Source organism: Lepus europaeus, chromosome 16 (assembly GCF_033115175.1).
Source record: "Lepus europaeus isolate LE1 chromosome 16, mLepTim1.pri, whole genome shotgun sequence".
NCBI classification, from domain to species: Eukaryota; Metazoa; Chordata; class Mammalia; order Lagomorpha; family Leporidae; genus Lepus; species Lepus europaeus.
In genome coordinates, this window is record NC_084842.1 from 6,776,554 (window position 1) to 6,792,498 (window position 15,945).

At 43.7% G+C, this 15,945-nt stretch overlaps 1 protein-coding gene across 1 annotated transcript in view; it reads right to left on the minus strand.

The window, feature by feature from the left end:
* Positions 1 to 15,945, minus strand: part of KCNU1 (potassium calcium-activated channel subfamily U member 1) — a 148,132-nt gene that overhangs the window by 55,971 nt on the left and 76,216 nt on the right. Inside the window, exon 19 of the mRNA XM_062213820.1 lies at positions 12,940 to 13,057. Coding sequence (XP_062069804.1) covers positions 12,940 to 13,057 — 118 coding nt within the window. The remainder of the gene's footprint in view (positions 1 to 12,939; positions 13,058 to 15,945) is intronic.

Genomic DNA, 15,945 nt, shown 5'->3' on the forward strand with positions numbered 1-15,945 from the left:
AAATCTGGTGAAACTGCTTGAATGGAGTTTTAATGTTATAATTTTAATCTCCAATTTGGCGTTGTGAGATTGTTCTGGAATCCAGTTACTCATTCTACTTCATCTCTTTTCTTTTCTCCCTTCCTGGCTTGACTTCCTTCTACTTCAGCGGCTACTCTGGGCTGTGCTTCTCAGTAGGAAAACAAGCCAGCCAGAGAGGAGTTGAGATCCTATTTGAAGAAGCCTTTGTCCACACACATTTCTATACCCATGCCTATGCAGAAGTCTTCCAAAACACCCATGGGTAATACTGCACAGCTTCCAAAATTCTTTGCACCAAAGTAGACATCTTTTAATTCGATCCGCCCCTCCACAGTTTTATCTGTGTATGCTGCACACACACAGACTGCTTTTCTGTATGCTTTGGTTCTTTCTTGTCTTAGCAAGGTATTATGGCCCAGTTCTATGGCTGCGACAGCCAAGTGAAGGAGGGTGAGAAGGACAAAGAGTAGAATTGAGGCATCTCCACAGATCAGAGGGGGCCGTGAGACAACTGGAGCAAGAGCGAAAGGCGGCTTCATTAGGTGGCTTCATTAGGGACCATTTTCCCATCCCCATCCTCCCGAGAAGGAAGAGAGACCCAGGCAGGATGGTAGAGCGGGAAAGACCTCTGGAAAGAGGGCTGTCATTGGGCTTGATAGAGGGTAGATAGTTGGAAAAACATGGCTCTTCGGTGATCGTCTTTCTGGTCTTAAGTAGCCCTAAAGATTTCCAGGCTTCAAGTCATTGACTTTGGAAAACCAAGGAATGTAGAACTCACCCAGGCCAGCTCTTGTTTGCTTTCACCCAGATCCCTGCAGATCAGATATAAGACACCCATACAGAATCCGAATGAAAAGGTCAGAGCCTTGTGCCACTGAGTTTGCTGAGTTTTCTCCCCTCTCCAGAGCTTGTCCTGGGTGGGCCTAATGGACGCCGGCTGGAGCCGGGTTGCTTTGGGTGGAGTCTGGGCACTGTGTGGAAGGAGGTGCTGTGGTTTGTTCATGGAAGACTCGGCTCAGAGCCACGCAGAGACTCAGCCTGGGCCTGCTGATCCTTCCCACCTCTGAGCCATCTCCGAGTCCTTTACAACTGCCTTCCAATGCTGGTGCAAAAAAGCCTTTCTCCAGGGACTGAACCAAGTCTAGTGGCATAAAAGGAAACTGTTGCCGAAGGTCCCGGCGGCTGAATCCCTGTGCTGCGGGCAAAAGCTAACACTGGCTATATTTAGAAAGGCCTTGGTGTAGCCCCAATTATCGTCGTGAAGTGTACAATCCAAGTGCCAGGTTTGATTGACTATAAAACCAAACAGAATATGTCACTTGAAGCAAACAGCTCATCTGTATGAAGATATTTTTCAAACAATATTATTTTATGAACTAGAAATTTTAATGTGCTCCATACTTGCCATGACATTCAAAAGTAATATTAATCAGTGATTACAGAAAACAAGGAAGTAATGGAATTTTTAGGTTGGAAGACCATTGACAATGTTTCCATTAAGAAGCCACAGCACTGGGTTAAGATGCTTTTTGATCAAAGTCCATAAACTTTGTGACTTGTCATTTTTGCCTCGCACAGACCTTCCCGTGCAGATATGTTATATATCTTTAATATTTATATGCACTGTTACATTATAACTGTATGAAGCAAATCATATTTGTGCATGTACTTCACATGTTAAGAGTACTTAAAAAACGTGGAAAATGAAATTTAAAGAATTTGAGATCATCTCATAGTCTGTTCACGATATGCATTTTCCATAAATTTTTCAAGATCCTTGTATGATCAGGTTTCAAAATATTTTGCATCAAAATAAACTTTTTTTTTTTGACAGGCAGAGTTGGACAGTGAGAGAGGGAGACAGAGAAAAAGGTCTTCCTTCTGTTGGTTCACCCCACAAATGGCTGCTATGGCCGGTGCACCGCGCTGATCTGAAGCCAGGAGCCAGGTGCTTCTCCTGGTCTCCCATGCGGGTGCAGGGCCCAAGCACTTGGGCCATCCTCCACTGCCTTCTTGGGCCACAGCAGAGAGCTGGCCTGGAAGAGGAGCAGCCAGGACAGAATCCGGTGCCCCAACCTGGACTAGAATCCGGGGTACCAGTGCCACAGGTGGAGGATTAGCCTAGTGAGCCGCGGAGCCGGCCCAAAATAAACTTCTTTTAATCTCATTTTCCATGAACTTTTCAAGTACCCTCATGTCTACATGCACACATAAACAAATATAGTCGACCTAGTTTTCTGATTGATTCTTACGCGACCATATCAAAGTCTTCTTCCAAAAAGTAACTTATCTGCAATCTATACACTAGCAGTGTGAAAAAGTACATGTTAAAAATGTCTTCCGTTATCTAAGCTGAGCATTTTAGGGGCAGGTTGAGCCAGAGAATGGCAGCTTCTCAGTGTTGGCCCCTCCTATACTAACAAATTCCTTCAGGACTTGTTTTTGAACTTGCCTTTGAATTAGCCACAGGTACCCTGGCTTCCTAGGGAGGACGCGGTAAAGCAGAGAGGCAACAACAGGTTTGGGTGAACCTGGAAGTGGCATTAGAACCACAACTTCCAAGAGACAAAGAGGCTAGGGCTCACTGCACACACAGGCTCTTGCACAGAGCAGATGCTAAGACCCACTGCCTGCAAGTCCTGCTGCTGTGTGTCCTCCTGTGGGGGCGGCGCTGTGCTCCAACTGACTGCCACCCTGGGCGCGGAAGAAACTCCAGGTCTCAAATCAAAGGGGGGGCTTATTCTGATCGTCCCTAAGAACCGCCCCCATAGAATTCCATATGATAATCTAGGCGCTTAGAGTATAAAAACAGAACGGCATTTAGGAAAACAAAAGCTTGATTTCCACACATTTTAAGGAGCATGACAGTTGCTGAAAGGGGGCCAAGGCTTGTAAGTAAAAACGAATGGTGACTAGTTGGTTTTTCCTGGGGCTTGCAGGAGGAGAGAGTCGGTTTCCAGGGATGCAGGTTACTTCCTGGCACTATCTGCAGCCATATTTCAGAGGGAAATAAGCAAAATAGCTACTCCTTTTCATTTGGTGGCAACCAAGATCTCATAAAAAAATAAAATAAAAAGAAGAAGAAGAAGAAAGGAAAGAAAAGAAAGCTGTAATCCCCACGGGGTAATCCCGCGGTATGAAAATTCACTCCTCTTGAATACCTCCCTCTGGCGCAATTGACTTTTCACGTGCATTTTAATAATGATATTTCAGCAGGTTGCAAGAAAAAAATTTTTTTTCTTCTGTTGTTATTGTAAATTATGGTTTGAGGAAAAAAAAAAAGTGTTATAAATCTAATTACATTTTCACTTATAGTAACAAGTCAGCACAATCTTCCAGCATGTTTACCCAGCAATCGCAATATTTACAGCTGACCTAATTGGTTGTGGGGTGGAAGCAAGGAACAATATTTTATTGTCCTGATAGCTGCCTGTGTGCTGGAGGCGTTGCTACCTGTACGGCTTCCCAGCAACCCTCAAGTTCTGCCTGCCTTGTGTTTGCCGTCATCAGCCAGCCGTGGAACAGGCTAGGGGCACGAGCGAAGGAGAGGTGGGAGGTGGGAGAATGGGGAAGAGGGGTTTGTTAAAGATGCTTTTTCTCCATTCTGTTTGGCAAGAAAGATTCTTTCCAAACGCATGGGGGCCAGCGCTGTGGCGCAGTAAGTTAATCCTTCGCCCAGGATCCCATATGGGCGCTAGTTTGAGTCCTGGCTGCTCCTCTTCCGATCCAGCTCTCTGCTATGGCCTGGGAAAGTAGAAGATGGCCCAAGTGCTTGGGCCCCTGTACCCATGTGGGAGACCAAGAAGAAGCTCCTGGCTCCTGGCTTTGGATCGGTGCAGCTCCAGCCATTACAGGCAATTGGGGAGTGAACCAGTGGATGGAAGACCTCTCTCTTCTCTGTCTCTCCCTCTCAATATCTGTAACTCTACCTCTCAAATAAATAAATAAACTTTAAAACTTACTTCGCCTTCCTTACTTACAAAGTGATCACTAGTTGTATAAAAGCCGATAGATGACAGGCTGGGTAAACGCCCTTTAAGTCAGATGCCGAGTGGAGGAGGACACTTAGGGGCCTGCCCTTGACTTTCACCCTCAAAGCCAGTGTAGCTTTCACAAGGCAAACAGGAGCCTGACGAAGTCTGAGCATTCTCATAGCCTCTTGTCCTTAAAGGAAGGACCAGAAAACCAGCGTTCCTGGCAGGCAGAGGCCAAGCTGCTTCTTGGGGAGCCGGGAGCTGGGTCCACCTGCTCCATGGGAAGTGAATCCAGCGGCTGTTTTGCCCTCCCCTGAGCCACCTTGCTCAGGTGGAAATAGCAGTGATGTTTCTCAGTAAGCCCTGTCTTTCCGACTCACACTGGGGGTGTGAGGGCGAAAGCACTAAGTTAGCACCACCATCCTAACAGCAAGCTGCTTGGCGGCAACTCTGCTGGTTCAGTCACGTGGCAGGACAGTCCTGTCTCCTGGGTCGTCCTGATAAATGCTGACGTTTCTCGAGCGCTCCCTCTGTGCTGGGATCCTTTAGAGAAGTCTTAGGCTTAATCCTCTCATCCGCCCCGTGGGATTGGTACTATTTGTTTTACAGATGAGTTTTCTGAGCCACAGAACAGGAAGTGACTCGCTCATCCTCCCACACAGCCGGGAAACCACAGAGCTGAGCTCTGATCCTTGATGTTCCACTTCTCCCACCATAGCCCTAGGGCTGGGTGGCCTCACCCTGTGTCACTTTTTCCTGCAGCCTAACCGAACACATCCCAGCATGCTCTAGGCGTTGGAGGTGTGGTTTTAGGCGTGGACAGGATGCCACCTAAACATCACACGCCCACTTCCACTCAGGGCTGAAGTTCCTCAGGTAGGAATTAGTTGAGGCCTTTGAGCCATGGTGACAGAAATACCCCTGGAAGGGCTTGTGCTTTATGGTTCTGTTTTTGCAAATGAAGTTCCATGTAAGAGATAATGATGGGGACCAGTAAGCCTGAGGAGTGCCTCTTAAGAGGCAGGTGGGGACAGTGAGTAGCTGGCCACGGTGTGCCCCTGGGAAAGAGGATGGCGAGGTGTCCCAGGGAGAGCAGAGAACAGGGGATGAAAACCCTGGGAGTGTTTGTCTACTTCACATTTGTTTCCCCTGGAAACTATGCAAGTCATGTTCCTAGGCCTTGAATAGAGTTTTACTTGGAAACAGTGACTAAGCTACCCATGCTCTCTACCTTGTTTATGTAGTTGGTCTTTCATATGCAACCCTAAGCCTACAAGGCCTCACCCCTGCCTTGTAGAAGATGATCAACCAACCGTATAAAGGAGGAAAGATGCTACCACTAATTACTTGATGGGAATAAATGCATCCGCCCAGCAGATCCCACTCTAATTTTTATTCCCAAGCTATGAGGGATGTGTCCCCACCTTCTCACCCAGACAAGTCAATGGACATTTCCATACCCGCAATTCCTGGGAGAATTTGACTTCATTTTTCTTAAGACCTGCCCATGGACTCACAAAGAGGGTGAAAGAGAGCCCTTGCGCCTCCTTTACTACAGCTTGGAAAGCGAGGCAGGGTCGTAAGAGAAGGGCAAGGAAGAGAGACTTGTCTACGGCACTAGATGCTTCAATGAAGCCAGAAGCTATTTTGTCTGCCATTGTAAGCAATAATAATAAAATTGTTTGTTCACATGGAGAGGTAACTTAGTCAACACCTACCGGATGAATTAGTTCTACCTGTATGGTTACTTTGCTAGGATTGAGGCACAATGATTCTCAGATCTGATGTTTGCCTGTAGATGCAAAATAAGAACTAAAGAAGAGATGGTGAGAGGGACGGAAAGGGAGCACCTGCTCAGTCTCTTACACTCCTTAAGCTTATCGTATAGAGGCTGCCGCCCTATTGCTTTCATGGCTTCAAAACTCAGGCTCACTGTGATTAAATAGTGCTCGTCAACTTGTCTGCATGACTCTAACTCTACCCCACCCTCTCCCTGTAACTATGTAGTATACGGGCACGTCATTTTGTCTTACTGTTTTCTTGGACCATGGTGTTGAGACTCGATGAAAGAAGGGCTTGATACACATCACAGCAGACGGCACCTCTGCTAGAGGTGGTGGTGGACCCAAATACGCCATTAGTTAATGAGGAAAGCATCGGTACAGGTTCAGGGATCTCAGCCAGGACACCGCAGGACTGGGAACATGGTGCTGCTTGGATTCTGGGAGAAAGGGAATTCTGGAAGTGAAGTGCTGGCTGTGCAGCAGCAGGAGAGTGAATGTGGATTCACTTAACGAGCGTGATTAAAATGCTACAGTCAGGGCACACACAACAGGCACACATGAATAAAAAAAACAAAGAAGGCTTTCGGTTTACTAGGTATGGGCTATGTTATACCCAAATAGAAAACTCTATGCTTAACCTATTCATCTGTCAAAAAGTATATGAGACACAAAAATTGACAATAAAAATTAAAAACAGGCAAGTGGCGTGGCATTGTGGTGTAGCTGGTAAAACAGCTGACATCCCAGCTGACGGAAGAGCTTGGGGGTGAACCAGCAGAAGAAAGCTTTCTTTCTCTCTCATCCCCTCCCTCTCCCTCTGTAACTCTCTCAAATAAATAAGTCTTTTTAAAAAAAATAAGCAATTAATATGCATAGACAATTTTTGAAAGAAGAAATGTGAACGGCTGATACATATATGAAAATATCACTGGCCATTCAGGGAAATGCAAATCAAAACTACAATGATATATCAATGCGCCTCAATTAGAATGGCTATTATCGGGGCTGGCGCTATAGCAGAGTGGGCTAAGCCTTAGCCTGTGGTGCCAGCAACCCATATGGACACCGATTCCTGTCCCGGCTGCTCCACTTCTGATCCAGCTCTCTGCTATGACCTGGGAAAGCAGTAGAAGTTGGCCCAAGTGTCTGGGCCCCTGCACCCCTGTGGGAGACACAGAAGACGCTCCTGGCTTTCGATAGGCTGAACTCCAGTTGTTGTGGCCTTTTGGGCAGTGAACTAGTGGATGGAAGACCTGTCTCTCTGTCCCTCCCTCTCTCTGTCTGCAACTCTACCGCTTAAATAAACAAAATCTTTTAAAAAATAAAATAAAGACTCGAATCTACTGTTAAAAAAAAGTATAGTTATTATCAAAAAGACAATGACATAGTGGCAAGGAAGTGGAGAAAAAAGGAGTTCTTTATATAGTATTAGTGGAATGGTAAATTATGTAGAACACTATGGAAATTCCTTAAAAAACAACAACAACAACAACAACAAAACCTGAGAGAAGATCTACCATATGACCCAGCTATCCTATTTTCTGGGTATACATCCAGGAGAAATGAAATAATCATATTAAAGAGATACCTGTGCACTGTTCCCTAGCTAAGGTAGGGAATAAATCTAGGTGACTGTCAGTGATGAGATAAAAAAAAATTGTGGTATATACACATAATAGAATACTATTACTCTATTATTACTCTGGTGCTGTGGCACAGTAGGTTAAGCCACTGCTCATGATGCTAGTATCCCATATGAGTTCTGGTTTGAGTTCCAACTGCACACTTCTCGCCCACCTCTCTGCTGATGAGCCTGGGAAAGCAGCAGAAGATGCATCAAGTGCTTGGGCCCCTGCCACCCATGTGAGAGACTTGGATGGAGTTCCAGGCTCCTGGCTTAGGTCTGGTCCAGCCCCAGCCATTGTGGCTCTTTGGGAAATGAACCAGAGGTGGAAGATCTCTCTTCAATCTCTGTCTCTCTCGAATATGTAAAGTAAATAATTTTTTTTTAAAAAATTGGAGACAGACCTTTCTATCAACGATGGTTTGTGGGTGGGTATTTTGTCTAGCCAGTTAGGACACATCCTCCTGCCTCAGAGTGCTGGGCTTGGATTTCTGATTCTGCTCTCTGACTTCGGTGTCTCAACAGTGCTGACCCTGGGAGGCACTGGTGATGGCTCAAGTAGTTAGATCCCTGCCACATACATAGGGGGGTCTTTGGTGAGTTCCCATTTCCTGCTTCAGCCTGGTCGCATTCTGATCATTGGGGCATTTGGGGAGTAAACCAGTAGCTAGGGGCTCTGATTCCATATGTTTTTCTCTTTCCATCAAACAAATAAAAGCAAAAGCAAAAGTTCTAATGGTTTCCTTGACTGATCCAGGTCTATCGTATACTGGTTGGAAACTTTTGCTTCTCTTGGTATCACTAGCTAGGTATCTACTTGAGTTTATAAAGAATGAGTGATTTAGTGTGGTATTGGTCAGTCCAACATAATCTGAGTTAGCCCTATCTTTATCTTTTCACTCTCTAATTAAAATACAATTACCAAAGCAGTGACTTTTGATAGAGACAATATAGAGAGTAGGTGATAGAAGAACAGGTAAAATAAACAGATCTAGGCTTATCCAGAGTAGTATGGCCATGGAAGGGAAATTGGTAGCTGGGCCAAGGGGACTCTGGGAATGGATGAGATGCATTTTTATTTATCATAACATTTGAATAGCTCTACCTTTATCTCCCTGACAAGGAGGAGGAAATACTTATTGTCTCTCTCTTATAGTACATGCTCCCCTGATTTAAGGACACAGAACTCAAGTGAATGGAGCTACTATTTATTTATTGATTCATTCATCAACAAATATATATTTAACTACAATCTATTAAATAGTCTTTTGTTTGCTAGTCTGAGAGCTGAACTGCTATTTATAACATTGGTTATTCTATGGGAAAAGAAAGACACCAGGAAGACAATGAAATATTGGACTACAGCTTTTGTATAACTTAGGGCTGCCTATGGTGTTTAAGCGCTAGGAATAGAAGATAGTTGTTTCTAAACTTACTGGAAAACCAACTGGTGACATATTTAAAAGCATAGAATACACTATCAACAAAACTATAAATAATATTATGCTGGTTTTGGTATATGAATGTAATACTATTAACATCAAAAATGGATCGAAAATAGCAGATACTACATATTTTATGTTTTTTCCCCAAAATAATGCCTACTTGTCTCTATTAAGCTGTCCATTTTATTTTGCATAGTTATTACCAAGATGTGTTTGTCAATTTGCTAGCTAAGGTTATCCTTGTTCCAAAAAAAAAAAAAAAACCAAAAAAAAAACAACCAAACAAACACCAAAAACCATCTATTCTATTGTACTAAATGGGACCAAGATCTGTCATTGATCCACTAGCATTGTACTTAAATCAACAGAGCCAAGCAATTCCATTGAAAAAAACACACAGAAATTCACTCTCAAATGGTACTTATCTATCGAAGCACACATAGTCACCCCCAGGCCATGCATAAAATGTTTGAAGACCATGAGTAGAAGCTTGAAACCAAGGGTATTACCAACTCCTGCAGTATTAGAGTTCTCTAGAGATACAGAATCGATAGCAGGTGTATATAGGGTTATGAAGGAGGACTTATTCGAGAGTTCAGTTCATGTGACTATGGCAGCTACAAGTCCCACCTCAGGATGATGCTGGAATAACCGTAGTACCACCCGGTGTAATTCCAAGGGCCTGAAAACCAGAGAAGCCAAGGGTTTGAACCTCAGTTCAAAGCCAAAAGCTGGAGTGTCAACAAGGGGGCTGTGTATATGTCCTGGAGTTCAAAGGCCAGCAGCTGACCTATAAGATGGGAATCAAGTATATCCCAGCTCTCAGAGTGAGAAATCAATTCATCTTTTGTATTTAGTCTCTCCAGATGCCTAGCCAATTGATGGCATCTGCCCATGTCACTGCTGGGTCTTCCCACCTGGTTCACTTGGACTCACATGATAATCTCACTTGGAAATACACTCATAGACACACACAAAGTCATGATTTTTAAGCTTCTAGGTATCCTTTAATCCATTCAAGTTGACATAAAATCAACCATCATGCCTTTGTATATGCTGTGTTTTTTTCCTATACATACCTACCTATGATAAAGTTTAATTTATAAATTAGACACATTGAGATTAACAACAATAATCCCAAAATAGAACAACTGTACCAATATCTTATGAGTTTTTTTTTTTAAATTCCACATAAATTGTTTATTTCTAAGTTTTCCAGTGAATATTTTTGAAATGTGGTTGGCTGCAGTTAAAACTGTAGAAGGCAAAATCACCTCTAAGAGGGTGCTACTATGCCGCCATATAAGGTACTCAGCAGTGTGGCCCTGAGTAGTCCTGTGGAGCGGCATGGTTCAATTCCAGAGCAACACATCTGCTTTGGAATTAAGAAGTGAGAGTGAATTAATCCTCAGCTGTAGAGACGATCTGGTCAGATGCCGACCACGATTTCTGGCCCTCTCTAGGGCTTTGAAAGCATACCCAGGGATTCCTGAACCCAATATAGGACTGACGGATGAGGTGTGCAGGTGGACCAGGCTGCCTGGATCCATCCTCCTTCTAGTCCATTTCCTTGCTTATCGTGAACAATGGGAGAAGTAAAGACAGTGGAAAAAAATCAGTTAGTTAAATTGTTTGCTTTTACAGCTGGCCTAAAGAATAGTGAGGGAAGCCAATAAAACTAAGTGATGAGAATTACATGTCAGAGTTTTCTGGGGCTTTTGATTATCTGTGGCTTGCCAAGTTTTATTACCACAGAGAGGACAACGTGGGCAAGAGTAGGAAAGAGCAAACATGACTGGAGCATTTCATGTGTTGTCACATGCGCTGGCTTCATAGACCCGCAAAATGACCTCAAACTGAATCCCATTTTCGTAACAACTTTGCATCAGCATATACATGTCCAGTGCTAATAGTCAGGAGGGTGCATGCCTGAGAAATCTGAGGGGCTGCTTCTCACGGCATCGTCCCTCAGGCTGTCCAGCTGGTACACAGGAGGCACTTGAGGCTTGTCCTTCTCACAGCATTCATGGAAGTTGAGATTCCCACTGTCTCTCTTCCCAAATCCCATCGCCTGAGGGCTTTCTGGAACAGTCTATCAGTTCTTGTTGACTTCGTCCCCCTCTGACTTTCTTCCAAAACCATCATGGCAGCAGTTGCAGGAATGTTGTTTCATTTGGCCTTTGATTCACTTTTTACGAATTCTCCTTGTTTACCCAACTAGATTGCACGGGGGTTGAAACACTCTTTGTATGTCTACAAAAGCGTCACACACAATGCCTACTTAGCACACAGAGGGTGCCCAGTGCAAACCTGTTTGCCAACTATTTTCAAAGGCAAACAAAAAAAAAAAATCTGCACTTCTATTTCTAGTCTGTGGCTATTTTGTTGTTGAAAATAGTGAGGAGCAATCAGAATCAGAGAAATTAGTGAGTTCTCGTTTTTTTCAACCAGTTCTTTGTCTTCTCCTGTAAGCAAGCAGTATCATCTCACCACATTTCCTTACACCTTGGACAGGCAAGGAAGGGCAGAAGCTATCTCTCCCAGGACATGTATCTTCCTCTTAGAGAGTTCATGCACAAACTGGTGGCACCCTTGGTGGCTCAGATATTTGACACCTGCCCTGCTTGTGGGGAAGGTACAGTAGAACCTCTATTAACCAGACCCAGTAGTCTAGAATCCTCAGTTCAATGGAAGCACGATTCTTCATGCATTAAGGGAAAGAGGTTAAGTTATGTAAAAATCAAGATCAAGTAAAGAATTATGTGACAACCCATATCCTTGGACAGCTCTGTAGTTACTCAGCCCCATTTCATATGCTTTCCTGGATATGAGAATTGATCATTACAATAGTAAGGAACATTTAATAAGTGCTTCCAGGAAGCAGGTAGTAAACAGTGTACTTTTCTGTACCCCTTTGATAACAGCTCCCTGTCGCCCCCACTTCCCAAGGTCTCACAGCCACCACTCTGCTACATGTTTCTATGAGTTCTCTTTGAGATTCTGCACATGGGTGAGCTCATGCAATTTGTCTTTCTGTGTTTGGCTTACTTCACTTAGTATAATGCTCTCCAGGTTCATTTGCAAGTGGCAGAATTTCCTTCTTTGAAAAGGGTGAGTAGTAGTCCTGTGTGTGTGTGTGTGTGTATCACATTTTCTTAACTATTCATCCTTTCTCTGGCACTGAGGTTGCTTCTATAAGTTGTCGATGGTGACTAGGACTTCACTGAACATGGCAGTGCAGACATATTTGAGGTGCTGACTTCATTTCCTTTGGATAAATGCTCAGAAGTGGGATTGCTGGATCTTGTGTGTTTTATTTTGAATGTTTTGAGGAACCTTGATACTGTTTTCCATAAATGGCTGTACTGGTCGAGCACTTTAAACAACTCTTCTCATTCAATCATTATAACAACCATCTACAAAGTATGCATTGCTGTACGCAGTGTCAGAACATAATGGTTATGCTTTACTGGTAATATAATATTTACCTTTAGACAATCACTATTCTTAATCACTACAGTTCTTCCTTGTATATTATATCTACCAAACTGAAATGATGCCAATATATTATACAGCTATTTTCATTAAAGTTTGGAGTTATAGAAATTTTGGGTTGACTGTTTAAAATCAACTAAACTGATCATTCTCCATCTAGAAACCTAATAGAGGTTTTACTGTAGTAAGGAGCTGAAGGAAAAAAAAAGAAAGGAGGAGTGATTCATCGACTATTTTGCAGATGCAAAACCTCAGGCAATGTCATCACCGATTTAGTTGCAAAAGGGAATGGAAAAGCCATTTAGGAAGAGCTGAAACCAGTCCAAAGCTACATTTCTAAGGCACCTGCAAGATTGTCTGAGAGAATATTGGGTATACAGTATTTGGTTATTATGAGTATAGATGATCTGTGCGGTGATGAGATGGTATATTTCCTTAGCTTAACGATACAGGGGCAAGTACATAGGCATTCGGTTTGGTGAGGAGCAATTCCATTGGTCAGTATGGGAGCTGAAAAAGCAAATATTCTGGTCTAAGTTTTATTGTCAAGTGATTCTCAGGAGACCATAGGGATCCAGGTTCTCTGAGGCTCTTACCTGGTGGCCAGGCTGCTCTGGCTAATGATGTTTGAGTGCCCCTTTGATACAGGACGCTGAGTTGCTGAAGTGGAAGAAATGTCCTTTAAGTTGTTTTTCATGACCATTTTTCCTGTACCTGCAATATGATTGCAACCTTAGTGAGTCGGCATGATAGCTCTTCACAAAGGATTTGGGACAATTCCCCAGTGACTGAGACATTGCTATTCCCTTGAGGAGGGGAAGGCTGGGGACCCTTAGCTATAGACTACTCCTAAGATGATGAATTGCAGCAAGCTCTCCAGTGTCTTTTTACAGAATTAGAGTAAGTGAGGATTTCAGTTCCAAAGGGTATGCTTAAAATAACTTCCTGCTCAACCACTATGGAACCTTTTTATCCTAGCACCCTTCTCATGTCACCCAGGAAAACAGCACCTGAGGAGCCCTCGCTCCTCTAAGAGGGTCTAGAGCCACTGTGGCACTTTTGCAAAGCATCAGTCCATGAGGCTCCTCTCACTTCTTGGAGGATGCTCACTGCAATTCATTTCTCTTGGACATGGCCACTCGTGCCTTTACTTTCCTTCTAAGGCTTCCTTTCGCTTCTGAAGAATTAGGATCTTACAAGGGACGGCTGTCAAAAGTTTTGGGAATTTCTAGATCAGAAATAACACAATAGCAAGTAACTTTCTCTTCTGCAAAATGGACACAATGCCATGACTTTGAAGGGTGATTACGAAGGTAAATGCAGGCATGTTTGAAATCAGCACGTTAAATGAACAATGTAAAGCTGCTTTAAGATGGAAAAAAAGTGTCACATGAATCATTTGCAAGAGTCTTCATGCACCCGTATGTTGTCCTCTATTATGCCATTCTTAGCCTGGCACTCAAAATCAACCCAGGAAGCTTTTCAACACTCTGGGATGTTGTTAATCAATAAAGAATAGCATTGTGGGGATGGGCCTAGGAGTTAAGATGCCGTCATCCTTCTCTGGAGTGTCTAGGGTTGATTCCTGGCTCCAGCTCTTGACTCCAATTTCCTGCTAATGCAGACCCAAGGAGGCAGCGGTGATGGCTCGAGTAATTAGGTCCCTACCTCCTGTGGGAGGCCTGGAATGAATTCCCAGCTCTTGGTTTCTGCCTATAGCCTCACTCATGGCTGTTATGAGCATTTGTGGAGCGAACCAGTAGATGAGAGCACTCATTCCCTCCCTCCTTCCCTCTCTCTCTCTGTCTCTGTCTCTCATGTAAGTAAATACATAGAATTTTTAAAGAATTGGTACGAGTATTGTGATTTCAAAGAAGTCATCTTCTAAATAATGCCTTGCAGGTGAAATGCTGTGGTTCACTCTTTAAAGTCCCTACACTGTTAGCCGGCTTGAACCTGACGGTCGGTGGTCACAGATGGAAAGGCGATCTGAGAAGAAGTTACCAAGGAGATGGACAAAGTCCCTTGCCCACCCAGGTGGAGAAAAGAGACATGACCTTTCCCTCCTGTCTCCACAAGAACACCGCTCTGCACTTAGGCTTGTCAGGATGGGTGGAGTGCCCACGTGAGACAAGTCTTTAAACCCAGCTATCCCCACATTTGGAACAATGGCAGGCATCAGAAGCCACAGAAACGGCGCGGTATCCCCCTTCTTTTGATGTAATTCGTTCTGGATCATTCTAATCCACAGAAAACATCGACCGAGTCAAAACACACTTGTGGGAGAAGAGGCACATTCTTTGGAGCGCGATTTTTTGGCTTAAACCGGCAGTCATTGCATCACACAGGTGCGCTGAGAGCCAGGTTTGGGATAAGATTGCTCCCTACCTGTAATCCCCAGAAGCCTTCACTTACACATGGAGTCCTGACGGGGGTTTCGGCTTGATGGACGCTTCCTTATTTTGTGGTTACATTTTGCCCTGGGGGAAATAGCTTGGGAAGAGCACCTCTGAGGCGGAATCTGAGCGAGGACTGGTAGTGTTACCAACTGTCAGTCCTTTAAGGCTAGCCGATTTAGCACACGTGATAGAAGCTGAGCTATGGAATGTAGAAGACGACATGCCCGAACGGGCTGAGGAACAATAGAACTTTCGGGAAGTCTCTGCTTTTCTCAAAGCCTAACAACATTTCTCTAGCCAACAACAATTGCCAGCTATTAACAAAAGGGGGAGCAAGGATAAGTAAGTGAGCGAGTGCTTTGTGTGAATCTTTCAACATTTTTGCTAAAGCTTTCACCGTCCCCCTGGCATCATTCTTAATAAAACCTCCTCTGAAAACATATTAATATTTTTTTAAAATTTTTGGAAGTTTTCATAATTATGGCAGTGTGTGCCTATATGTTAAAGTTGGAAAGAGAAGCCTTTGTAGGAATTGATGAAGCTTCTGGCGAGGTATGGATTACCCATAGATCTAAAAAGAAATGGCTCAAAGAATATCTTTCAGTTCCTTTCAACTCTCAATTCTGTAATTCTCATGACCTTCCATAAAGGAACAGTGACATGTTTTTTTTCCCACCAGGTTTCAAGACAGGGCACAAACCATACACAGATATCCAGTACTCCCATCCTCATGTCCGTTGTTCTAATCCTACAGTTGACTGGTGCTATCGATTATCTCCAGTCTTTAGCAGCAGAAGCTCTGAGTCTATTGTCGCCTTTCCTGCCAATGTCAATGCTGCTTCAAATATGTATGGGAGAAAAACAAAGAATATATAGGAAGGCAAAGTCCTTTCCTCAACTTGGTAGATAAGCAACCTTCTCTGATTCAGTCTAAGAGACTTTGGTCACTTTAGTTGTCTTTTTACTTATTTCGTAGCTGACAGTTTGCAAGTAATTATGTTTTCTAGTTTTAGGCAAGGAAAAGTGGAATGGATTTTTGTCTAACACTCTAGCTGGACTGTCTATGTGTTGCCATGGCTTACTATGACTTCTTTAGAGAGAACCTAGGGAATAGTTCTGGATAAAGGGTTAGGTACCAAAAGACATGGCACGTGACACCCGGGAGGGCTAATGGCCAATAGTGTGGTTCTCTTTCTCTTTCTC